At 39.4% G+C, this 26,853-nt stretch overlaps 1 protein-coding gene across 1 annotated transcript in view; it reads left to right on the forward strand.

The window, feature by feature from the left end:
• Nucleotides 1–701: 701 nt before the first annotated feature.
• Nucleotides 702–26,853, forward strand: part of LOC120477431 (E3 ubiquitin-protein ligase MID1-like) — a 28,749-nt gene continuing 2,597 nt past the window's right edge. Inside the window, exons 1-3 of the mRNA XM_089118271.1 lie at nucleotides 702–893; nucleotides 5,164–5,337; nucleotides 5,428–5,601. Coding sequence (XP_088974397.1) covers nucleotides 733–893; nucleotides 5,164–5,337; nucleotides 5,428–5,601 — 509 coding nt within the window. The 5' untranslated portion in view covers nucleotides 702–732. The remainder of the gene's footprint in view (nucleotides 894–5,163; nucleotides 5,338–5,427; nucleotides 5,602–26,853) is intronic.

The following is a 26,853-nucleotide window of genomic DNA, read 5'->3' on the forward strand; positions in this document are numbered from 1 at the left end:
AGTCTTCACTCGGACACGCACTTTAGTCTATCCCTAACGCCGTGGCGAAGACTCTATTCGTTACGGTGAAATCACAAAACAAAATGCACACAAACATGTGGTTTGGTCCCAGTATAGCTGGTCCCAGTATAGCTCATAAACCCAGAGTCTCGATCGCCTCCCGATGGCTGGTCCCAGTATAGATTTAATTTTTTGTAATAAATACTGCTTCAGTTTTGAATAACTATGCTATGGCCAAGGGAACCCTATGGACAATGAGTCAAGCTGTTCATCCACCAATGTGGACTACTTCTCCACAACAACCACATATTTCACAATATTTGACTTTATTTTGTCTTTTTATTGCCAATTATTTATTTCATCTATTTTTTCTGGTTTTTAAGCTGCTATTGATACTGCTTTAAAAAAAAGCACCCTGAACCCCAACTTATTGTGCAGTGTTTCCTCTCTTCTAGTCTTGTTGGCTGTAATCTCACTGGCCAGGATTGTGAAATTGTGTCATCAGCTCTACAATCCTCAAACTCTGTCCTGAGAGAGCTGGATCTGAGTAAAAATGACCTGCGGGATTCAGGAGTGAAGATTATTTCTGATGGACTGAAAAGCCTAAACTGTCGACTGCAGATACTGAGGTATTGAAGAACATATGAGAGATTATTTACAGTCTGTCAGTTATAATATTGATGTGTGTTTGTAGATGGTCTGACTGTGTGTGTCTGTAGGTTGTCTGGCTGTATGGTGACAGAGGAAGGCTGTGGTTATGTGTCTTCAGCTCTGAGGTCAAACCCATCACACCTGAGAGAGCTGGATCTGAGTAACAATGACCTGCAGGATTCAGGAGTGAAGATTATTTCTGATGGACTGAAAAGCCCAAACTGTCAGCTGCAGATACTGAGGTATTTAAGAACATATGAGAGATTATTTACAGTCTGCCGGCAATGTTCCCTCTAATTTTTTTCAGTACTGAGCAATTTTTTTTTTTCTGAGCACACATTTCAGTACTGTGAGCAATTCGCAACGACACCACCTGTCGTTTTGCCGAAAATTACCACGAGCCTGCGTTAGCCATAGGGGATTCAAAGAGATGACAGCAAATGCATCAATAGACCATTTCACAAGATGTAAACAACATTGGGCCAGAAGCACTTCCTGTTTCAGTTTGTAACTGTTTTCTTTATTTCACATGTAAAGAAAACATCTTAAAGATGTTTGTGTAACTTTTTGATTCAGTTATATATGTTCTGTTGGTTGTATTTTATCCCAGCTTTTATGTAGTGTTAAAAAACTGAAACAGGATGTGCTTCTGGACCAGTGTTGTTTACATCTTGCAAAATGGTCTATATGTCTACAAGGTTGATATTTATTCAATATCCTTTTATAATGGTTGAACTTTGGGAACATTTTAATGATGGTGTTTTACCTGTCAGTTTAGTTAAACTTAAAAGATCTTTGTTTGATAAGGTTTCAATAAGGTTGAGAAAGGTTATTATGACTGGTTAACTGGTTATTATGACTGATAATGATAAATGTCAGTCATAAATGAACTGATGAAAAAAATGCTAATGCAGTACTAAACATTAATTATAGGCCTATTAAATTGACAGTGTAATTTTTCCTAAAGGTTACCTTTATAAACAATTTAATAACTGCAACAAACTAGTGCAACAAATTAGGTAACAAAACATATCATTTGAATTTAATTGAGGATGATAGTCCTATCTGGCTATGTGGCTCATCTTGTCTGCAGGCCGAAAACACATCTCTCCAAAGAACAGCATCTCAAAAGAGAAACATAATTTCTCTTAAAAACACATCATCATTATTATATTTAACAACTGCAAATATATTTAAACAGAATTAAACTACATGATTTAATGTCTAACATATGGCAAAATGTTGTTGCAGTAATCAAGGTCACTTTGATCTATATAAGGCCTAGTAGGTCTAATTAAAATATTGGAAATAAATTTCTACCTCAAATCTTCTCTCATCTGTCTTTGTCCTCTTTCCAGTAGTTGTAGACCTTGTCAAGGTCTATAGTACTCTCTTTTTGCCTTGATTTAATTCTCATCAGTTGGCCCAAATGGAAAACTTCAAGGTGGTTGCGTGATTTTGTCTTAATGGCATTCATTAGACTGAAACCGCGTTCACAGTCGGCGCTGGATGCCTGGAATGTGCCGCAAATGTCAAGAAGTTGTACCAGATCTGGAAAATGCTCACTTTTCAGCGACCAGGTTACAATCTCAGAAAATGATCTAAGCAGTCCGATTTTCCTTTTTTCATTAACCTTGAACTTGAATTTGTTGTATTGTTGACACATGTGGCCCGTGACCTCATCGTCTGCTTCCTCCAAAAGCGCTTCGAACTTCTTCGCCAGACTGGTCACGTCATTCAGCCCATGATCAAATTCACCAACTGCATGATCCAACGTGCCCGGCTCAAAGGCAGCCCACTCTTTGAGCTCATTTTCAGGGAAGCGGGCAACCAAGTGCTCACAAACTTTACGGACAAACAGAATAATGTCCCTTGTGTTCACTGCACTCTCACTTTCCAAAACTGTGAGCGCTCGTTTGCCCCAGTGAACACGCTCTCCTAAATATTGCGCACGTAGTTTCTGTATTTTCGCTCTGGCAATGCAGTGCCCATCCACGGCCGTAAGGTTACTGCGCTGTAAACAGGTGCACAGCTGAGCGAGTTTCTCAAGCACTTCTGCTAGCACAGTGATTGCAAATTTGTACATGGTGTCGGTCAGTTTTCTATGACAATTTCACAATGGGGTCAGAGTCAGCTTCTTTGGCACAGTATTCGGTCAACGCTAGGGTGACCACCCGTCCCGCGTAGCGCGTGCGCGCACAGCGTTTGAAGCCCAATTCATGCGTCCCGCAAATTGAGACCGCGTCACGCATAATCAATGCTTGCTCAAAAAAAGTCGGTCACTCTTTATCCTCGAGACGCAGGCAGCCAAACGTTGTGCCTGAAGACGTTCACGTTCATGAACTTGTTCATATTTTGGGTGAACTGAACGTATTGTTTAACTGCCTGTCTTGATGAACGTGTGAACTCGTTCATTCTGGTGTCTCTGAACGCACGCTCTCTCAGTTTAACTTCATTCAATGGGGTGCCAGATTTCTATAGAGCCTTCCAGGCGAACACCCTGCTAAAACTCAACGTAAACAGGGCTCAATATGTAGCGAAAAAACACCCAATCTGGCAACACAAGCCACCAGTGTCGCACCGCGGCCGCCGTCGACAAAGGCGTCGTATGATAATTTAAACGGATTTTATAACGAGGTCGGTGAAGATGGGAAAAATCTTACATTTCTGTGCAAACTTGAACTTAACTAGTTCATTTTAAAATGTGTGAACTGAACTTTGAACTAGTTCATGTAGAAAGTGAACTTCATCAAGACTGGTTGCCACTCCCACGTGACCTGCTGACTAGGTTGATGTCAACTTTTTCATTGTTGTCATGACAGCGCAGCTTCTCATTCCGTGAACCTCTGGAGTTGTGAGTTTAGACTTTTTTTCGACTTTTTTTAAACTGTTCCTGTGGTGTTGAGCAACTATAATTCCTGTTAATCCTATAATTTTATACTTTTATTGATTTAAAGTGAATTAATTGTAATAAAAAATAAATAAAATGAAATAGCTAAAGTAAATCGTAAGTGGAAGTGCTGTCAATTCATTGAATGTTCAAAATATTCATCTTTAGAAAACAAATACACATTGGTTGGCCTATTCATGAGCATATATCAGCAATTACACATGTTTAGGGAATAGGGCATTATTAATGCATGTGCTAAGGTATGTGCTTTTTTTTAACAATTATTCATGTACAAACAGTAAGGCAATAGTAACAATTCTAGATATGGGTAAACCATATATGTATCAGAGTCTGCCCGTGGGGTGGGGGCACCGCCGCGCCAAGCAGTGTCCCACATTGTCCCTCAGAAACATACCCCTTGTCCCCCCTTGGGCTTATTAGCAGGTGGTCACCCTAGTCAACGCGCTAAAATTGCGCAAAAAAGTGTGCACAGCTAACGCACTTCATTCAAAGGCCTAAAAGACAGTGAATCCACTTCCAAAACCTCTGCCATCTCTGTGAATTTAGCTTTCTTCAAAGATGATCTGCTAAACATGGAGTATACTGTGCGGAGTAGCGTTTCTACCTCTGTCATTATAGGGACATCTTTCCATGCGTCATCAATTCCTAAGTCCTCCCTATGGGCCATGCAGTCCATTTCTCGAGCATTTCTTATGCTGCTTATCATCTCAGTCTGCACAACTGCGTTGATACATTCCACAAATTAAAAAGCATAATTTTTGCTTCTCCAACTCTGAGGTAGGTCGACGTATTTTTCCATGTGATCGTGTATATCCTGAACTGATAACATGGACATGTTGGTGTTAATTGCTAGCATCACATTGCCTATCAATATTTTTATTTTTTCAGGGTCGGATCGTGCTCTCTGAATTCGTCTCTCTCGGGATTCATTCGTTTTGGTGAGCATTTTATCGATAGATTTCCCATGTCTAAGTCTTAATGTTTTCACTGCGTCTACATGAACTTTCTATGTCAGGTGACGTTTTAGGTAATCAAGCTTCCACTCGGACCAGTGTTTCCCCCGAGTGAACTCTCCTTTTCGCTTTTGCCTCCGAGCATAATTTGCAGATCACGCAACTCTTTTCTTCATATGTAAATAGGTCTGAAAGTTTTATCCTACCTGGATCATCTTTTGTGTCAGTTTGGACTATTTCATCTAACCACTCATGTTTGAACGTTAGGCAAACCTTTTTCTGGGGCACCAGCTCTGCCTTTCTCTTTGCCATGGTATACTGCATAACTCTTGGTGGCTGGGGCACGCCAAGAGTAGCCTAGGATACGTATGTAAACATTCTAACGTCTTCGGCTTGGTTGTCAGTCACATGTCAGTTTTTTAAAAAGTTTATTACCTTGCCTGCATCGCCTTTGCTCAGATGTTTAACCCATGAAAAAAAAATCGTTTTGTTCGTGTGGTCTGAAAAAAATGTGCGCGGTTTGAAAAATTTATAGCGCGGCAACTTCGACTGGCCTGCGTGGCCACGCGCGCGCCTTAGAGGGAACATTGTCTGCTGGTCATAATGTTGATGTGTGTTTGTAGATGGTCTAACTGTGTGTGTCTGTAGGTTGTCTGGCTGTATGGTGACAGAGGAAGGCTGTGGCTATGTGTCTTCAGCTCTGAGTTCAAACCCATCACACCTGAGAGAGCTGGATCTGAGTAACAATGACCTGCAGGATTCAGGAGTGAAGATTATTTCTGATGGACTGAAAAGCCCAAACTGTCGGCTGCAGATACTGAGGTATTTAAGAACATATGAGAGATTATTTACTGTCTGCCGGTTATAATGTTGATGTGTGTTTGTAGATGGTCTGACTGTGTGTGTCTGTAGGTTGTCTGGCTGTATGGTGACAGAGGAAGGCTGTGGTTATGTGTCTTCAGCTCTGAGTTCAAACCCATCACACCTGAGAGAGCTGGATCTGAGCTACAATCACCCAGGAGACTCAGGAGTCAAGCTGCTCTCTGACAAACTGAAGGATCCAAACTACACATTTCAGATACTCAAGTATGTGTGACAATATATATAACCTTTATTTAAACAGGAAATGTCGCGTTGAGACGGTCTCTTTTACAAGGGAGTCCTGTATAGCAACATTTTCAACATGAGCTGAAAAACAACACGTTACGTAAATTAAAATACAATAAAGATTTACTCAAAGTTTACAAAATTTACACAGAAAAAAATGCAATAAGTTTAAAATGTAAAAACAAACCAAATACAGACTAAAAGTCGAGATCTACCTACCATTAATAAAAACAAGTGCATATGTCCGTCAGCATGTCATATATTATTTTTTATAAAGCAGCTAGGGAAATTAGCGCACCAATCTTAAAGGCCATGGTGCAGGTTAAACACTACTGTCGATTAATGGGTACATAAAGCAGTTAAGATATGTATATGAAGTTAGAAATATCTCAAAAATGGTGTTAAAGTCCCGTTTTTGTAGTTTTTGTTTAGTGACGGTTATTTTTCACGCGACTCGGCGATGACGTCACATGAGGCAGACGCAGCTGCAGGCTGCAGGCAGCGGCGCGCTTCAGAATCGGTTCACAGTAAAGTCTGTTCAAAGCCGAGGAGATCGATGTTCTCGTCAGGGCTGTAAAAGAAATAGAAGTGACATTGGGGATGGGACAAACCCACCCATATTAGCTTCGGTTATGCATATCAATTTGGGCAAATGTGTATGCTTTATGCCTATTTTTCCTATCGTCATCATGAACACAACAATGATTTCCCTCGTGTTTAAATAGTTTTCCTTATAATAATGCATCATTTGTAAAAAGTAAAATGCATCTGTGTAAATGAGAGAATCATCTACTATGTGTATGCGCGTTGTTCACTCTGTATCTGCAAGCATGCGGATAAAATAGCATCTGAAAGTACACGCAACGCGCCACTGACTTTAGACTTGGTTAGGGTGACCAACAGTCCTGTTTTACCAGGACATTTTCTGTTTTCCCGTCCTGTCCTGGCTGTTTTTATTTTATTTTTTTAATTATGAAAATGTCCTGGTTTTCAAAAAACTTCTGGGAAAGATCAGATGGGCAAACAAGCATGAGGAAGAAAAACAGGATAAGGAGGAAGAAAACTAGATACATTTTGTTAGTTCGTTTTTGTAAGTTTGTGAGAGCTATTTTTGTTACATTTGGAGGTATTTATTTTAGTTATTTCTTAATTATATATTTATTTTTCTAATACAGAAGAGACATTTCATTCATTCAAACCTAAAATAATTATATATTTATTTTTCTAATACAGAAGAGACATTTCATTTATTCAAACCTGTAATAAAACAGGCTCTGAGAAGCCTATCTGAATTTGTGTCTTGTAATATAACAATTTTCTATCCATACAGAGGAGGCAGGCTACTTTAAATATACTGATACAGATGTAACGTGTACATATCCAGCATTCTGGATATGAGGCATAATGCCTGAATCCATTTGTGCTACACATAGCATACTCACACTTCATGCAAGATAATGGTCCCCTTCAAACCAGCACGTATGAGTATGTTTCATGAACAACAGCTATAGGTGACAGGAGATGTGTTGCATACACAATAAACATGAATCAGAGACGTTTCCAACCTACTTACAGAGTTTAAAACTTAAGAATCTTTCCTACTTATCCCTAGGCAATACCAGTACAGTGCATACAGACAGGCTATATGCTGGGCTTATGGTGTTTTAAGCAAGAGCAGAAGAAGCCTCTCGTGTGGTTTCAACCATCAGACAACAATTCCAAAGTCGTGACCAGACCTATCAGGGCTTTCAATCGCCTCGTTTGGATGAAAATTAATTTAAAAATATAATTGCTTATTCTGTTGTCATCACCCAATTGCCCTCAAAATGTTATAAAGTACACAGAACACATGAATTTTTATAAGAATAAAACAGTTTATTGGCATTGCTTGTAATGGTTACTAAACATTTTCTGAACAAGGACAAAGATTACTGAACAAAGACACAGGTTTTAAGTAAACAACTCTATACAAAAAATCTTTAGCCTGTAATAGTGTAGTCCAGAGAGCCATAGAGAGAGAGAGTTACGACACTCCCATAGACCGCCATAGGAACTCTGGAATGAGGAACTAACGCGTGTCGTGGAGCTGGTAAATTAATGAAATTACTGTATTGTTTTACTTTTACACACATTAGCCGACCTCTCGTGAATCTAGTCAGTACATTTTATGTAGCCAGTTTTAGTTAATGCTTATTGGAAGATAATGCATTAATTGCAGCAAGCTATAGCTTACATGACCAACTCTTCATTAAAGTTAGCTAACTTATGGTAACCTGAAGTATATATTATTTATAATATATATAATATTATAATATATATTCGCGTATGTATGTAGGCCTATGCATATATACACATATATGCATACACACATAACCCTAACCCATTTAAATAAATGAATGAAAAAAAACAAAACATGCAGAATGCAGGAAACCACCACTAAATGAGATGACAGGGACAGAAGGAAAGAAGATAACTAACAACTAAAATAAATAAATACAACTAAACCATTGGACTTGTCTGTGGAAAGAAAATAATGTGAAATTAGGTTCTTGAAGCGTGACTGCCGGGCTAGGTAGAGGCTGACGGCCTCCTCAGGAACCTGTTTGAAGGATGTGGCGATGGGGCGATGGGGACAAACTGGCGCTAACCTCTCGAAGAGCCGCAGGTGAATTGGTGTAGCTTTCCCGAAGGGCCTTCATTAATGATGTTGCATAACCTGCAGACATAATAATAATACTGTATAAAGATCATTGCCACTAATGAAAAAACATGAAATTGTCCTGCATATGAATTATAGCAAACATAAACAGTAAACAGAATGTTATGAGATTGCCAGGGAGATTACCCATTGGACCCTAATATGCACTACTAAATGTTTTAAAAAATAAATAAATAAAAAAAATGCAGACCATATTTGATGATTTGAATGTTACTATTAAATGTTATACAATACTAGTGGTAATACACGTGGTAAAGTTAGTAACATAAACTCTGTGAGGTAGTGAATTACTGAGAGGTAACTTAGCTAAACTCTGAAGTGAAAAGTGGATAAACTGTTTCTGACCTAATTTCAGCAGGTAAACTGCATTTAGCCTCCACTACAGCCCTGACGACACGGTCAATGAAAAGAGAACAGTAGCAGTCTAACGTTATAACAAAACGCAAACACACGATTGCGAAAGCCGCTTGATGATCATCACCACTGATCCAAACACTAGCCACGAAGCCTTCATGACAATATGGACATTTACTTCTGGGCAATTTTGTTTTGGCTCAAATTCGTGAATCACGAAAAATGCTCTTCTAATGTCATAGTGATCGTGCTTGTAGTGGAGGCTATTATGTCAAAGGGAACACGGTAGTTATACAAAATACACACAGAGCTAGCTAACATGCAGCTTGTAAACATTAACGTTAGCATGATGCTTACCGTGGCAATTTCTCGCTTGCGGCAGACGGTGTCTCTCGACCTCGGGACAGGGCAAGCAGAGAGGTTTGCGTTCACAGACGGCAGTGCGGTTGGAAGTAATTTAGCACTCCTCTCACTCTTTAATCCAAGTGAAGTAAGACCATCTTGGCATCCCCTGAGTGGTTATCCTCCTCTTTGAAATGCGCGCTGCATATTCTCGAGTAGGCGGCGACAGAGCTAACGTTAACTTAGCTGAAAAATCTGCTCGCCTAATCTTGACAAACTGCACCCAGCTTCGGAAGATCTATCTATCTATATTTACTTATAAATCTGTCACTGTCAGTGTCACTGCTTCACTAGCTAGCTAACTTAAACTCCTCGTATCACTCTCCCTCAAAATGGTAGGCGGGCCGCGGGGCTGTCTGTCGTCCAACAGTCAGCGAGTGCCTCATGTGACGTCATGGAATGCATTGTGGGAGAAATAAGAATCCTCGCTTAGCTTTAGCTAAAAGCTAACATTTCACCCACTTTTCCGTGTTATATTTTAATTTTTGAGTACCCTACAACATCAGATACAATGGATAACTGGTTAAATGTTTATTACCAACTAGAAAATTGCCAAAAAAGAAAAAAAAAAAACCTGCACCATGGCCTTTAAGCCTAGACTGGAGTTCAAAGGGCAGAAAGACTCCTCTTTCCTGCTTCTGTCCTCATCCTTGGTACCTTACAAAGTAGTCCGTTGTTATATCTTAAATATGTACTTTGATTATGAACACATTTTAAACAGATATAAGAAAGCAAAAGACCTAAAATAGTTTTATAAATAAAAATGTGCCAATGAAGCATCCTGCGCACTTTGATTGACGGCCTGTTTCTGTATAAGATGCAGTGATGTGTCTGATAGCCAAAGAGTGATGAACCTGAGAGGTGCATGATGGATGTTTTTCCCTTTTCACACCATTCTATGTAAACCCTAGAAATGGTTCTGTGTGAAAATCCCAGTAACCGAGCAGATTGTGTAATACTCAGACCGGCCCGTCTGGCACCAACAACCTTGCCACACCCAAAACCGCTTAAATCTCCTTTCTTTCCCATTCTGAAATTCAGTTTGGAGTTCAGGAGATTGTCTTGACCAGGACCACACCCCTAAATGCATTGAAGCAACTGCCATGTGATTGGTTGCTTTTGATAATTGTATTAATGAGAAATTGAACAGGTGTTCCTAATGATCCTTTAGGTGAGTGTATATAAACATTCCAGAGTGAATTAAAGTTTTGTACCAAGAGCTTCAATATGTCTTTTAAACACCCAGAGCCTCGCGCCCCAACTCGGCTTCCTCTCCGAGTTACGCCCGGTCTAAGCTGGACAGGAAGTAGCTGTATCTTGGGACCGGAAGGTCCCCGTGGCTCGGGACGGTGGGAGAAGCAAGGTCGCCAAGGGTGGGCCCTGCACCACCATCCCGAGCCACTGGGACCTTCCGGTCCCGAGATAGGCCCCGTTACGCGCGGGCGACTTTTGGACAAAACGGCCCGTATCTTGGAGAAGGGAGGTCCCAGCGGCTCGCCCTTTCGGGTGTCGGGGGCTCCCCATGGGCCCTCTCGGACCCCGCCTCCCCGGGACCTTTCCTTCCGAGGCGCCCCCAATCCGTCGGGCCCCTTTTCTCCGGGACCCGGGGGCCCCGGAGCTCGGGGGCGGGCTCTTTGCGAGGGGCCCACCGGGACGCTACTTTTGACCCAAGTCTGGTGTCTCTGGGCTGCCGGGTCCCCGAGTTATGGGCATTCAAATTCAGGGCCCTTTTCTGGGTCTGTAAATTCCTCAAAGTCCGAAAACGTGCAGTGGGTGGGGACTTCCAGGGCCCCAGAGGCTCTGACGGCACACCCAGGAAGGTGCACAAGTCCCCCCGGAGACATCCACACCAACCGAACGAAGGAACGGAAGGGAAAAATCTGTTTTTCGCCAATATCTCGAAAACCAAAAGGCAAAACAATTTCAAACTCGGGTCGTCTGTAGGTCTCGAGGGGCCCTATCCAAAGAGGCCAGCCGCGTCCCCGAGGGCCTCGGGGTCAGGGAGTTACGCCTGGTCAAAGGCGCAGCATTTTTGGCTTATATCTCGATAACCCCTGGCCCAATCTTCCCTAAACTCGAATCGATCGTAGTGCTGGACGGGGCCTTTTGAAAGAGTCCGCCTCCGAGGTCCAACTTGCCCGGGTCCCCGAGTTCTAGCCGTTCAAAGTCGGGGGTCCCGGCGAACAGAAAAGTGCATCCCAGGCAGGGTCTCCTGGGCACGAATAAAGCCCAGTGCCCGGTTGAAGTTTCAACTTTGACCGGGTGTAACGCGAAAAATAAGCCGAGTTGGGGCTCCACACTCTGGGCTTTTGGGGGCCTCTAGGAGGGCCCCCCACACCGGGTGTATGGAGCCCCAACTTGGTGTGTATAAGCTCATCTCATCTTCCTCTGTGTAAAGTGTGTGTAAGCTCATCTCATCTTCCTCTGTGTAAAGTGTGTATAAGCTCTTCTCATCTTCCTCTGTGTAAAGTGTGTATACGCTCTTCTCATCTTCCTCTGTGTAAAGTGTGTAAGCTCTTCTCATCTTCCTCTGTGTAAAGTGTGTAAGCTCTTCTCATCTTCCTCTGTGTAAAGTGTGTATAAGCTCTTCTCATCTTCCTCTGTGTAAAGTGTGTATAAGCTCATCTCATCTTCCTCTGTGTAAAGTGTGTGTAAGCTCTTCTCATCTTCCTCTGTGTAAAGTGTGTATAAGCTCTTCTCATCTTCCTCTGTGTAAAGTGTGTATAAGCTCTTCTCATCTTCCTCTGTGTAAAGTGTGTATAAGCTCTTCTCATCTTCCTCTGTGTAAAGTGTGTGTAAGCTCTTCTCATCTTCCTCTGTGTAAAGTGTGTATAAGCTCATCTCATCTTCCTCTGTGTAAAGTGTGTGTAAGCTCATCTCATCTTCCTCTGTGTAAAGTGTGTATACGCTCTTCTCATCTTCCTCTGTGTAAAGTGTGTGTAAGCTCATCTCATCTTCCTCTGTGTAAAGTGTGTATAAGCTCTTCTCATCTTCCTCTGTGTAAAGTGTGTATAAGCGCTTCTCATCTTCCTCTGTGTAAAGTGTGTATAAGCTCATCTCATCTTCCTCTGTGTAAAGTGTGTATAAGCTCTTCTCATCTTCCTCTGTGTAAAGTGTGTATAAGCTCTTCTCATCTTCCTCTGTGTAAAGTGTGTATAAGCTCTTCTCATCTTCCTCTGTGTAAAGTGTGTATAAGCTCTTCTCATCTTCCTCTGTGTAAAGTGTGTATAAGCTCATCTCATCTTCCTCTGTGTAAAGTGTGTATAAGCTCTTCTCATCTTCCTCTGTGTAAAGTGTGTATAAGCTCTTCTCATCTTCCTCTGTGTAAAGTGTGTATAAGCTCTTCTCATCTTCCTCTGTGTAAAGTGTGTATAAGCTCTTCTCATCTTCCTCTGTGTAAAGTGTGTGTAAGCTCATCTCATCTTCCTCTGTGTAAAGTGTGTATAAGCTCTTCTCATCTTCCTCTGTGTAAAGTGTGTGTAAGCTCTTCTCATCTTCCTCTGTGTAAAGTGTGTGTAAGCTCTTCTCATCATCCTCTGTGTAAAGTGTGTATAAGCTCATCTCATCTTCCTCTGTGTAAAGTGTGTGTAAGCTCTTCTCATCTTCCTCTGTGTAAAGTGTGTATAAGCTCTTCTCATCTTCCTCTGTGTAAAGTGTGTGTAAGCTCTTCTCATCTTCCTCTGTGTAAAGTGTGTATAAGCTCTTCTCATCTTCCTCTGTGTAAAGTGTGTGTAAGCTCATCTCATCTTCCTCTGTGTAAAGTGTGTGTAAGCTCATCTCATCTTCCTCTGTGTAAAGTGTGTATAAGCTCATCTCATCTTCCTCTGTGTAAAGTGTGTGTAAGCTCATCTCATCTTCCTCTGTGTAAAGTGTGTAAGCTCTTCTCATCTTCCTCTGTGTAAAGTGTGTAAGCTCTTCTCATCTTCCTCTGTGTAAAGTGTGTATAAGCTCTTCTCATCTTCCTCTGTGTAAAGTGTGTATAAGCTCATCTCATCTTCCTCTGTGTAAAGTGTGTATAAGCTCTTCTCATCTTCCTCTGTGTAAAGTGTAGGGTACTTAAGGGTACTTCAGCACCCCTAAAAAGGAGCTCAGCACCCCTAAAACTTGGAGCAAGAAATGTTGTTATTCTAAAAATTTAGTTCGTCTTTGACACGGTTAAATAATGTCCAAAACATACTCCGTAGTTTGTGGTTTAAAATGAAATGAAAATGAAAACATTTCTCTTCTTCTAACATTACATTTTTGTACCTGCACCGCTCAGCACGGCCGTCATCCAGCGCGAAACACACGCAGAGAGAACCCGGGCAGTTAACGTTAGGTAGTTTTGTGAATCAACTGAGACGCTCCAGAGCTGTGTCTCACACTTCTTTCCTTTCAGTTGTTCTGATTCCGAAACCATATCGGTGAGTACTGGAGTCAGTATCCTGAATCACCATGGTACACCTATAATAAGTGTTTATTTTCAGACTGTTTTAGTCTAGCGGGTCGCCGCCGCTGTGGAGTAACGTTAGCGGCGTGGCAATCAGGAGAGTCGGGAGTTTTCCCGGTGAGCCGGTAGTGTTTCGAGGCCGCGAGGGCTGGTCTGATAAAATTTATACATTGCAAGTTCGCCAAGCGCCCAAGCGAGGGGAAGAAAAAAAAGTTGTGTTTTTCTTATTTTCGATAACGGAGCCTATATTTGCACTAAGTGCCTGTCTTTCTAGTAAATAGATGCACGTTGGCGGAGAAGCTACAGTGGTGTACGTCGTAGGGCGTGATGTGCTTGAAAGCAGTTTTAGATGCACTCGACCTGAGTTCGATTCCGCCTTTTGCCGAACTCTCTCTTCTCCCTTTATCTCCCAACACATATGAGATGTAAAATTTATAACCTAACATAAAGGGCTCTAGTGTTATACAGTATTTTGCCAACAAACTAAAATCGAATCCATGATATGACTTTGTGCCTTTATAAAACAGCACAAGACTTTAAGAATAGGCTTCCACATTTGCTGGGTGATTTAAAGAAAAGTTTGCACTTTGCTCACGTGATCAGCATGGTTATATCTGGTGTTTTCTCCTAAATAAAAGCTTAAGGGTTTATTTCTTGCAAGTGTAGAAATATGACATGTATTTTAATTTTCCTATAGTGTAATGTTGATTAAAATATACTTTTGAAAAATTCATTTTCACTTATATAGTTCATTTATAGGCTATATGGATTTTACATCATAGGAATAATTATATAAATCATTATTACATTATTATAATAATTGTTTGGCATCCTAAAACACCATTGATAATGTAATATAGACTGAGACTCTCACAACTAAAAAGATGTTTGAGCCCTTTTTATTGTCCTGGTACAAATCAATGCGTTTTCTTTGTTCAACGAGCAGTTCATGGGTTGAAGCTCTTAATTTTGATTTCTCAAAGAGCACGAGATTGATGCATTTAACCTTAAAATGTACAAAATTTTATAGCGGGGGAGCATGCCCCCGAACCCCCCTAGAGGAACAGAGTCCACCACATAGTTTTACAAATTTGTTAATATCTTTTGCCTTTTTTATTGCTGGCTGGGGAACTGCCGATGAAAATGAGCTCTTTTAGCTAACTCGGGTACATTTACATTATTCTAATGTTGATTAATGTGTACATTGTCCCCCTTACAAATAAATAAATAAATAAATAAAATGAAGAGAGAGAGGGAGCGTATATGGGTGTAAAATGTGGGTGGTGGCAGTGAGGCTCATTGGCTCAGCACCCCTAAAGCTCTGACCCTAGAATCGCCCCTGGTCAATAGTAGTTCACATATCAAAATATCACACATTTCCCCCATATGATCATCAAGCCACGGCCCACTTATATATATATATATATATATAGAGAGAGAGAGAGAGAGAGAGAGAGAGTTTTTTTGAGTTTTTGACAACAACTTTATTTGATCCTCAGAACTTCATATCATAGCTTTTATATTAATATCAATAATTACATTTCTGTCATAAATCACTCCAAATCCACTCCAAAATACTTATTCCAATGCTAAAGCAAAAACCACCATTCCTTCCACAACTGTGCAAATAGCTTCATTATATCCCCACCTTTGCAAAAAAACTTCATAATCATTAACCAACTTATAAAACTTAAAGTCATTCAGAACCCGACTTTTCACCAAATTTTTAAAAACCATCTCAACTTTTTGCCCTACTATACCTTCTAACCTCTTTTTCCTTGAGATATAAATAGCTCTTTTAGCTTGTCCAATCAAGAAATTTAGCAGTTGACATTTACTTCTTTGTGCCGCTCTATAGCGTGGGCCGAGAATAAAGCTTTGAGTGGAGAAATTTTCACCAAAATTTAAAAACATTAATTTAAGTATACTAAACAAATTCTTCAACCTTGAACATTCTAAAAAGCAGTGAAAAATCGTTTCCCTTATTTTACAGAAAGGGCATTCATCAGATACATTAGAATTAATAGTATTCACAAAAGCATTTACAGCAACTGTGCCGTGCAATATTTTCCACTGAAGATCACCTGTGGATTTTTCTAACGGTGATTTATACAGTATTCTCCATACAGGTTTTACATCATCTTCCAACCCCAGTTTTTCTCTCCACACTGTATCCTTTCGTTCCTTAAGACTTGTTTTATTTAGCACCTTTACACAGCATTTATATAACACTTTACTTCGAACCTCTTGAAAGTTCAAATTCTCCAGACTTTCCAAATCTAACAAGAAACCATTTAAGCCTTTTAAATCAGGAGTAATTAAAATGATTGGAAATGGATCTGAAAAAATAGAAGCCACTCTACCGTTATAGTAATCTTTCAATAATGTTTTTTCTTCTACTGTAAACCTTTGTAATAATAAATCTAAAAATTTTCCAACCTGTCGTGCAGAATGAACTCTCAAATAAGAGGCCACAGCTTGAGAATTACTCAGTTCAGGACCACCAATGTCCATTAAGTTGCTTAATTTTAATGTTTTGGATGAGCACAATATATGAGATAATCCTGGTGTGACTTAACAAGCCACATCCAACCTCGCTCCATGAACAAGAGGTTCCTCGAGCAGCCAGTACAGAGATGTTGTGTGTTGCCTCTGTTTTCTAAAAAGTTGCCAGACATTGAAAAGTCCTTTGTAGAAATGAATCGACATGTTAAACTGTAGTTTGCTGAAGTCTGTTAAAAATAGTCCTGAGTTCAAGTTTAATCCACTTGCTTGATTGAAGATAATATCCGCTACTTTCCTCCAGACCAACTCCACTGGTCCCGTCAAGTATCTCTGTATAAACAACAGTCGAAAAGCTGCTCTTCTGCTGGCCAGATGTATGAGTCCTTGTCCACCCTTCTCCGTGGGCAGAAAAAGTACACTCTGGGCTATCCAGTGAAAACCATTCCAGAAAAAGTCCACTATGATGGCTTGTAATTTTGCCAAAAGCCCAACAGGAGGATCAATACAAGTCAAACGGTGCCATAACATTGATGCAACCAAATTATTAATAACTATAACTCTCCCCCTAAATGACATCTTCGGCAAAAGCCACTTCCATTTTTCAAATTTTCCTTTTACTTTTTCTAAAATACCATCCCAATTTTTTTGTAATACAGATTCATTCCCAAGATAAACACCCAGATATCTTATGCCATCACTTTTCCAGGACAAGCCTCCTGGTAATTTAGGAGGCCCACCATCCCATTCACCACACACCAATGCCTCACTTTTAGACCAATTTACTTTGGCTGACGAATTAATGCCAAATTCATCAATAATTTTCTTTAACACCATTATGTCATTTTGATCTTTAATCATAACAATAATATCATCAGCATAAGCTGATACTTTTACTTTTTCACCTGAATGTGGTATAGACCATCCTTCAATACTGTTTCTAATTTTTACCAGCAGAGGTTCAATAGCCAAGGCATACAACATTCCTGATAATGCACATCCCTGCCTGATCCCTCTTTTGACTTTAAAAGGTGCACACAAACTCCCATTTATTTTCAGCACACTCTCAATGTCCTGGTACAAAACCCTGATCATAGCAATAAAACCTGAGCTGAACCCAAACTCCTCCAGTGTACGCCAGAGATAGCCGTGCTCAACCCGATCAAACGCCTTTTCCTGATCTATTGAAATAAGACCAGTATTTAAACTCGATAACCTAGAGACTTCCAAAATATCTCGAATTAAAAATATGTTATCAAAAATAGACCTATTAGGTACACAGTATGTTTGATCATGATGAATGACCCTTCCAACTACCTCCCTCAGTCTTATTGCCAAAACTTTAGATAACATTTTTAAATCAGTGCACAGAAGTAAAACGGGTCGCCAATTTTTTATTTCCTTTAGATCTCCCTTCTTTGGCAGCAGAGTTATGACTGCCCTTCTGCAGCTCAACGGTAGCAAGCCATCAGCCAGACTCTCATTGAGTACTGCAAGCAAATCATCTCCTATTACTGACCAAAACTTCTTATAAAAGTCGATGGGGAGACCATCTATTCCAGGTGCCCTGCCACATTCCATGCTCTGCAGTGCAATCTGCAATTCTCCTGTGGAAATGGGCTTCTGAAGTTCCTCATTAACTTCATCTGGCACTTTCGGCAACCCAGAATGAAAAGAATTGGCTAGCTCGTCCACTTCTGGGCTCTCACTCCTGTACAACTCTGAATAAAAAGACACCGCCCTTCTTCTAATTTCCTTAGGCTCTGTTATGTCTGTTCCAGTTGTTGAATATAGCGAGTGAATATATCGACTTTGACCATTCTTTTTTTCTAGACCAAAGAAGAACTTAGTCGGGCCATCCATCATTTCAATGCTCTGAAATCGAGAGCGGACCAACGCACCCTGTGCTCTAACACCTAATAGCTCATCTAACATCTTTCTTTTGGATTTGAGGAGCTCGCTATGCCCTTGATTTCCTGTGGATGCTGCTGAGTTTTGCAGGCCCACAATTTCAATCTCTAGGTTTCTCATTGACCGGGAAATTTCCCTGGAAACATTGAGTGTGTACTGCCGGCACAGCTGCTGTATTTCCACTTTACCATAATCCCACCACTGTTTTAAAGATTTGAATTCATGCTTCTTCAACCCAAACTGTTTCCAAAAATATATAAACGTCTCAATAAAAGCATTATCTTGTAACAATAAGATGTTAAAGTGCCAATAAGCACTCTTGGGTTTTATATTTGCTATATAAATATTGCATTCTACTAAACAGTGATCAGAAAAGCTTACAGGTAAAATCATACATTTCTTTATAACATTAAAATGATGTCTAAAACAATAGAATCGATCCAGTCTAGCCAAAGACATTAAATTCTCTCTTGCCTGTGCCCATGTATATTGTCTTTCATTCTTGTGCAAGATTCTCCAAATATCATAGAGATCATGTTCCGCAACGAGTTTCAATATTTCATTCTGAGATGCCATATGAGGCTCTTTATGGTTCCTATCTACTTTATGATTTTCTGTACAATTAAAATCTCCTCCCATAAACATATACTCTTCTTGTTCAAAACTAGATAGAGCATCACTCAATTTTTGTATAAAATAAACCCTCTCAGGACCATGAACAGGAGCATAAATGTTTACAAAAACTAAAACAAACTTTTCAAATTTTACTCTGACTTTCAATAGTTGCCCTTCTACAATGTGTTCAACCTCATATGATATAGGTTTTATGTGTTTTTGAAAAAGAACAGCTACCCCACCACTAGATGAATTTTTATGGCTTAAAATAACTTCGCCATCCCATTCCATTTTCCACTCTCTCTCATTCTTAACATCACTATGGGTTTCCTGAACCATCATCACATCATATTTCTTTTGTCTTATTAGTTCATACAGCATTGTTCTCTTCCCACTTTCTCGTGCACCATTTATATTGAGAGTGCCCAGTCTTAGCGTACTCATACTGTAGATGAATGAATAAAAACCAAAAAAGGGCAAAACAACCAAAAAAAGAACACAAGAAAAATAAAAAAAATCATTCTGTTTCAAATTCATCGTTCAGTATATTCATTTTCAATTTTTGCACAATTTTTTTCAATCTGTAGATTTCTTGATCAGTAAAGGTACTTGCACCCTTCTCTTTCATTGACATTTTAGCTGAATAAATGAACAGTTCTCGATCTGGGAAATAATCTTCCACTCTCACTCCTTTCATTCCTTTAGTTGTTTGTAAGAATTTTCTAATTTTCTCAAGTGTATAGTCACTTCTAGCAGATCTTTTTTGATAGACTGAATTCGCAGACCCTGAAGAATCACCTCCACTTTCTGAGGCGGACTGAGCCTCGTCATTATTGCTCGTATCTGACTCCATCTGAATCCCAGAATTTTCAACATCTTTTCCTGATAATTCATCTCCCGTATCTTTCCTAACTCTCTTCCCATTGCCTTTTTTCTTTAATTTCCGTTTTATTGCAGGTGTTTTAAAAACACTTTCATCCTTTATCAATTCCATGTCTTCTGCTCCTTCTATTGCAACTAAGTTAGACTCAGTTACTTCACACTCTTTTAAAGTACTTATTTCTCCACCATCACTCACAACATCTTCCAAGTTTTCCTTGCCAATTCCTCCATTATTATTTCCTTCACCCCTTTCCGTGCTAACCCTTGATCCTTCGCCGGGTTCTGGCTGTCTCTGCACTTCACTTCTACCTACATTTGTCTGCTCCTTATTCCTGTTCTCATTCAGAGATACTACTGAGTCACCCTTCTCAGGACAAGCACGAATTATATGTCCCTCCTGTCCACACCCAAAGCACTTCATATTTTCTGAAGTTGCATAAATCACATAATCATAGTTATCCACCTTAAATTTCATGGCTAAACTTAGCTCTTCATTTTCATTTTTTAGAATCATGTGCGTCTGTCTTCTAAATGAAACCACATGTTTCAGCTGAGGTGATTTACAGCCTAACGCAATCTTCCTGATTTTAGACACAATTTTACCATGTCTCATTAATTCCCTTTCGATCACGTCATCTCTGATAAATGGCGGTACATTTGAAAGCGTAATCCTTCTAGCCGGCTGAACCAAAGGCATTACCGGGGTAAACACACTGTTGATGACAATCCCTTTTACTACAACGTCATTGACTTTCTCTACACTATTCAAAAAAATCACGACGGCACTGTTCATTCTGGCTGCAGACAAAATACTAGAGTAGCCAACAACTTCAGCGACTGCAATGGTGCAATCCTCAACAGAACAACGTTCCGCGGGGATGACTTTAATGCCATGTTAAGTCATCCAAACTTTGAGACGCTGCCATAACGGCCAGCGTCTCTTGCTCAACAATATTCTTGGCAATAAAATGATTCACACCAATAAACCGCAAAAGATAGAAAAAGGTAGAAAAACTCACTCATTCAACAGCGTTCTCTTTCACCCACGCGCGCTAGCTCCCCCCACTCACTCGCAACATCCGCTCAAAGAGAGAGAGAGAGAGAGAGAGAGAGAGAGAGAGAGAGAGAGAGAGAGAGAGAGAGAGAGAGAGAGAGAGAGAGACTTTTGACTTTTAAACTCCTTTTATTTAAAACAATTTAGGGTTTTAAGAAAAACTTTTTTTTACGCAAATTACATTATAAAACAACAGCCATTTTACCAATTAAAAACTAAACTTCCATACTCACTCACATTCACCAATGCCTCTCTCACACCCCATCTCCATTCAAACATAGCAACATTATCAGTGTATTTATAATATGTATACTCAATGGTCACACGAGATTCTATTAAAGACCTAAACATAGCTTTCATATCAACTTCTTTTCCTGTATTTTTACACTGGTGGGATTTCAAAATGGCTAACTTAGCTTGGCCAATTAAAAAATTGGCAAGAACACATTGTTGTTGCCATGACTTTCTATATTGATACCCTAATATAAACAAGGTTTTATTATATAAAAACCCTAATTTTGTAATCAATTTTTCGAGTACTGCAAATAAAGGACCAAGTCTTGGACATTCAAAAAACATATGAAAGACAGTATCATGAGCATTACAGAAGGGACATGACAGAACAATCTTATTGAACTTTGATACCAAACTATTTGAGGCTATAGCACAATGGAGTACTCTCCACTGAAGATCTCCGCATCTCTTGGAGATAGGAGGTTTATACAATACTCTCCATGATGGATGTACTTTGTCACAAATAGAGATCTTATCCCTCCATTTGGTATCTGTTTTTCCTTGCAAATGTCCAACATGCACAGATTTAACACAAATATAATAAAGATTTTTCTTTGCTACATTATGAAAAAAAGAATCCCCATACCCCTTCAACAATGTAGTCTGGTTTAAATTACCCCCAACTCCTCCATCTTTGGGGGTCACCTTCAGCTCAGGGAAGTTCTGAGGTGTAAAACCATCTACCAGGGTTGAGTTTACACAGGACATTAATGTAGGGGGCAAAGCATCTCTAATACACTTAATTATCCTATCCACAGTTCTTAGAGATTTTAATTTAACCTGTGCAGCAAGTGACAAAACAGTTCGCCACTGACATTGTGTCAAATCAATTAAATCCATAACTTTACTAATTCCAGCATTTAAAAAAAGTGGAACTAAACAAGACACATTAGATGGTATCTTTATAAGAGGATTAAAAAACAAGGGCTCTGAAATCCCATAATGCACCTCTTCTGTTCTTGAAATACTTCCATGATTTAATTACTGACATGTAAAAATTAGGGAAGAAAACATGTGCTTTTTCCTCAAAAGGCTTTTCCATTAAGAACAACTGTTTGTCTAGGCCTATCCCACCTAAATCTGATAGTATAGATAGCCCAAATGTAACCCATTGTAAAGGAGTAGAACAATACAAAAGCCTCGGTTTGTAATCTCATTGCTAGTATTTTTGACTCTATGTGTATTAGTCCTTGACCTCCCTCAGCCACCGGAAGATAAAGTATACCAGGAATAAGCCAATGATAACCGTTCCAAAAAAAATCCACAAAAGCTTTTTGAATGGTAATAAGCAACTCTTTAGGAGGATTTAAAACAGTTACTCTGTGCCACAGCATTGAGGCAGCCAGATTATTGATAATCAAGCACCTCCCCCTGAAAGAAAGCTGTGGTAGAAGCCAACGCCACTTCTGCAATCTGCCGATCACCCGATTTGCTAATCCCTCCCAATTCTTTTCAGTATATTGGGCCATCCCAAAAAAAAAACACCAAGTACATTAAATCCATCTTGAACCCATTTACACTGTTGTGGCAATTGAGGTGGTCCTATATCCACCCAGTCTCCCAACAAGAAGGATGTACATTTATCCCAATTAATATGAGCAGTTGTAGCTTTCTGGAACTTATTCAAACAAGAAATAAGATTAGTAACATCATTAGTGCTCTTGATTATTACTGTAACATCGTCCGCGTAAGCTGTAAGTTTCACTGGGGCCTCTTCTGGGAAACCTGGGACACCGATACCACACAGCTGCTTCCTCAGCATAACTAGCAGAGGTTCAATGGAAATAGAGTACAGAAGACCAGACAGAGGGCATCCTTGTCTTATTCCCCTAGTCACAGAGAAAGGTCTAGTTAAAGACCCATTAATACGCAACATACTATAAATGTCACTGTACAGAAGCTTGACAAGAGAAATAAAATTTGCATCAAAACCAAAAGCTTCAAGGGTCTTGAACAAATAATGATGGTCCACCCTGTCGAAAGCTTTTTCCTGATCCAAGGAGAGGAATCCAATGTCCAGTTTGTGCCTTTGTGCAACTGAAATAATATCTCTTACGAGAAAAAGATTATCAAAAATTGTGCGTTTAGGGACACAAAATGACTGATCTTCATGGATTACCTCAGACATATATTTTTTAAGCCTATTAGTTAGTGTTTTAGATAAAATTTTAAAATCAACACAGATCAGTGACACTGGTCTCCAGTTTTTAAGGAACCCAAGATCTCCTTTTTTTGGGATCAATGTTATGATTGCCCTCCGACAACTTAATGGAAGTTTCCCACGGTTAAAGCTTTCCAGGAAGACTGCATACAAGTCCTCTCCAATCAAATTCCAGCAGCCACGATAGAATTCAGATGAAAGACCGTCCAGACCAGGCGACTTCCCAGGGCTCAGCTCCTGGACGGCAAGAGAAAGTTCAGCAAAAGATATAGGGCTCTCAAGGATAAGTTGATCTTCCTCTGGTAACTCTGGTAGATCACATAAAAGTTGTTCTGCTGCTGATCTATCACATGGTTCAGCAGAGTATAGGTCCTTATAAAAGGAAAGTGCATGAGTGCGGATGTCCTGTTGGTCAGTTGTCACACCTCCTTGTGGTAAATTCAGTTTATGGAAGTACTTATGTTCTCTTGGTTTTTTTCCAGACCAAAGAAGAATGCAGAGGGAGTGTCCATTTCATTTAATTGAGAATATCTGGTCCTTAAGAGGGCTGCTCTTCCTTGCTCCTCCAACAAAGTCTTTAGAAGGAACTTATTCCTCTCAATAGAATCAGCAGAGTCACCATGGTTACTTTGTCTCAGAATGTCCTCTTCAAGAGATCTCATTTTTTCTTTGAGAGTTCTGGTGTTATGAGCAGTATATTGTTGGCAAAACAACTTAATATGCACTTTGCCTATGTCCCACCACTGACTTAATAAAGGAAAACTACATCTCTCCTCTCTCCAAGATTGCCAAAAAAGGCCAAAAGAGTGAATGAAAGAGTGATCCTGTTGTAATCTGTTGTTAAAGTGCCAGTGTGATTTGTGATTTTTAGAAGACAGGACAGAGACAGCGACGGAGATATAATGGTGATCAGATAGAAAAGATGGTACTATTAGGCTATTATAAAATCTACCACTGTTACTCCTGGCAACGTAAAACCGGTCAAGTCTCGCTCCAGACAAAGAATTTGAGTTTACTTTTAACCAAGTATACTGCTTGACCCCAGGGAAATTATCTCTCCATATATCAACAAGATCATGATAACCAATAACATTTTTTAAAGCTTTTGCAGAACTTGAGTGAGGCTTAGCATGATTCCTATCTAAATCAGGGTTTACAGTACAGTTAAAATCACCTCCAACTACCACAACATTATCCTGTGGGCACTGTGACAAGGCATCTGATAGCTTTTCAAAAAACAGCTTATGCTCTTCCCCAACATTGTTAATTTAATACTTTTTACCTAGTTGTCAATCGATTGTGTAAACACCATGAACAGCTGATCGGAACGTGCGCACTGTTGACGTTGTGGCAGCGCGGATTGATAGAAATGGATAGAAAATAGTGCCGCATTAAAACTGAGCTATGAATTTTGACTGGTGTGTTTTTTGTGTGGTAAATTAATCAAGCTTTGAAACGCAAATCATTTTTTCACGTAAAAACGCACAGTTTTGTGGCCCCGGAAAATAGCCGGGAGTACTTCATTGAAAAACTTCCAGCGGTCAGAACTCTGACCAGGGGGGTCACAACAGAGTGGGTCAGTGTGTATGCACTATAGTGCTGGTAAGGATTGCATACAACTTCATGTCTTAAATGGGCGAACTAACCCTTTAAAAACTTCATAAAAATCATCTTTCAGTAGATTCCAGAAATGTTTATAGAATTCAGCCGGAAGTCCGTCTAACTCCGGTGTTTTTCCAGTTGAAAGTTTCATAACAGCTTCCGACAGCTCTTGTAACTGTAGTCCAGAGTCCAGCTGTTTACTCTGCTCATCCCAAAGCTTTAATAAGTCTTTATGCAACTCTTCCATGCATCCAATATCACCTTCTCCGAATAAGTCCTTATAAAAACTTTGAGCAATTTTTCTCATTTCTTTTGGATCTGAAACCACATTTCCATCTTTCAAATGCATCATCATTTTTCTACCTCTTTCTTTCTTTTCTAGATGAAAAAAGAAGGAACTTGGTGCATCCATTTCTCTTAACCTTGCAAAGTGATCTCTAATTAAAGCCCCTTTTGCTTTCTCATGGAATAATGTAGCTAAAGCTTCTTTTGTTTCTTCCAGCTTTCTAACTATCGCAACATCAACAATTAACTCACTTTCAATCTGTTTGATCTCTTTTTCCAGTTCAAACACTGTTTTTTTGATCCTGCACAAATGTGTTATATGTATAATTTTGACAAAATATTCTAATCTGTGATTTTCCTATATCCCACCACTGAACAATATCATCATAATTGCTTTTTCCACTCCATCCAAAAAAACATTAAACTTTTCACAAAAAAGTACATCTTGTATCAATTTCACATTGAAATGCCAATAATAGCTATGACTTTGTGACTTTATAACATTTATTTCAATTATACATAAATGATGATCAGAGAACCCATTTGGACAAATTGTTGATTTTAAAATTCTATTACTTTTACTCTTATTAACATAAAATCGATCTAATCTGGCAGAAGTTATACGATCATGAGAAACCTTTACCCACGTATATTGTTTTACTGTGGGGTGTTGCTGTCTCCATACATCAACTAAATCAGATTTACTAATGACTTCTTGTAGAAATTTAGCAGAAGAAGGATGAGGTTCTTCACTATTTCTAAGGTAAACTTTTCTGTACAGTTCCAGTCACCCCCTAACACCAACCATACATTTTCATCACAATTTTTCTTTAAAAACTCATGCAACTTTTTAAATATTTGTATCCTCTCTGCTCCAGTATTTGGTGCATAAATGTTAATGAAAACAAAAACAAAAGCATTTACACTTGCTTCAACAGCCTTTCTATTTCATTAACAGACACATTACTTATATTAATTGTCTTTGAAAATAAAATCGCAACTCCTCCACTAACATTTGTACCGTGACTCATATACAAATCCCTTCTCCACTCCATTTCCCATTCCACTTCATTTTTGACGTCACTATGCGTCTCTTGTAGAAATGTAAGATCAATATTTTTATTTTGGATGTATTCATTTAAACATGCTCTTTTCTTGCCATCTCTTCCCCCATTGATATTAATAGATCCTATTCTACGGCTCTCCATGAAAAAAGAGGACAGAAAAAGGGAAAGAGAGATCAAGATAAAAAGAGACAGATTATTCACCATTTGTGCTTCCTTCATAAATAAACTATAAAGAGTTTTCAAGAACTTTTTCTTTCCTCAGATTCGTTACCATTTTTTTCAATCGGAATCTTTTTTTCCTGCTCAACTCTTCGTAACCAACAGTCTTTTGAATCTTAATCACTGAAGCCAAAAACTTTTTCACTTCAGGAAAAAATCCCTTTACCTCTACCTTTTTCCCAAAGGTTTCGTCAAGGAAATCATTAATTTCCTTTCCAGTATAACTGATCTTCATCATAATTAGAGGGAAAATCTGACATTTCAGAAAGACAATCATCCTCAACCAAGTTTTCAGCTACATCAGTGTTCTCAGAGAGCTGAGACAGAGTTAGACCTTTATCATCCAATCGATTCTCAACGACATTTACATCAACCGAACTTTCAAGATTAGCTTTCTTTGCGTCACTTATCCCTGCCTCTTCAAAAATCCTCTTTTTCCCTCCATCGCATTTTCTACTTTTTTTCCTAATTTTTTCCCTCCTAATTGCTTTTGGCCCACATCTTCAGTTGGTTCATCTTGTTCATGACTACTCGATTCATTCTGTTCCTTGTCGGGTTTATTATCTGTCTCCGTTTGTTCACTTTCATCTGCAGTTTCTACTTCACCCTCGAGCACCTGTTTACTTTCATTTGTTTTGCTGATACCGTCTTCAGTGTGTGTCTTATTTGTTTATGCCCGACATTACCACACTTGAAACATTTCAAATGGTTGGTGTTCGCAAAGATCATGTAAGA

This window comes from Pimephales promelas, chromosome 13 (assembly GCF_988280905.1).
Source record: "Pimephales promelas chromosome 13, fPimPro1.hap1.1, whole genome shotgun sequence".
NCBI lineage: Eukaryota > Metazoa > Chordata > Actinopteri > Cypriniformes > Leuciscidae > Pimephales > Pimephales promelas.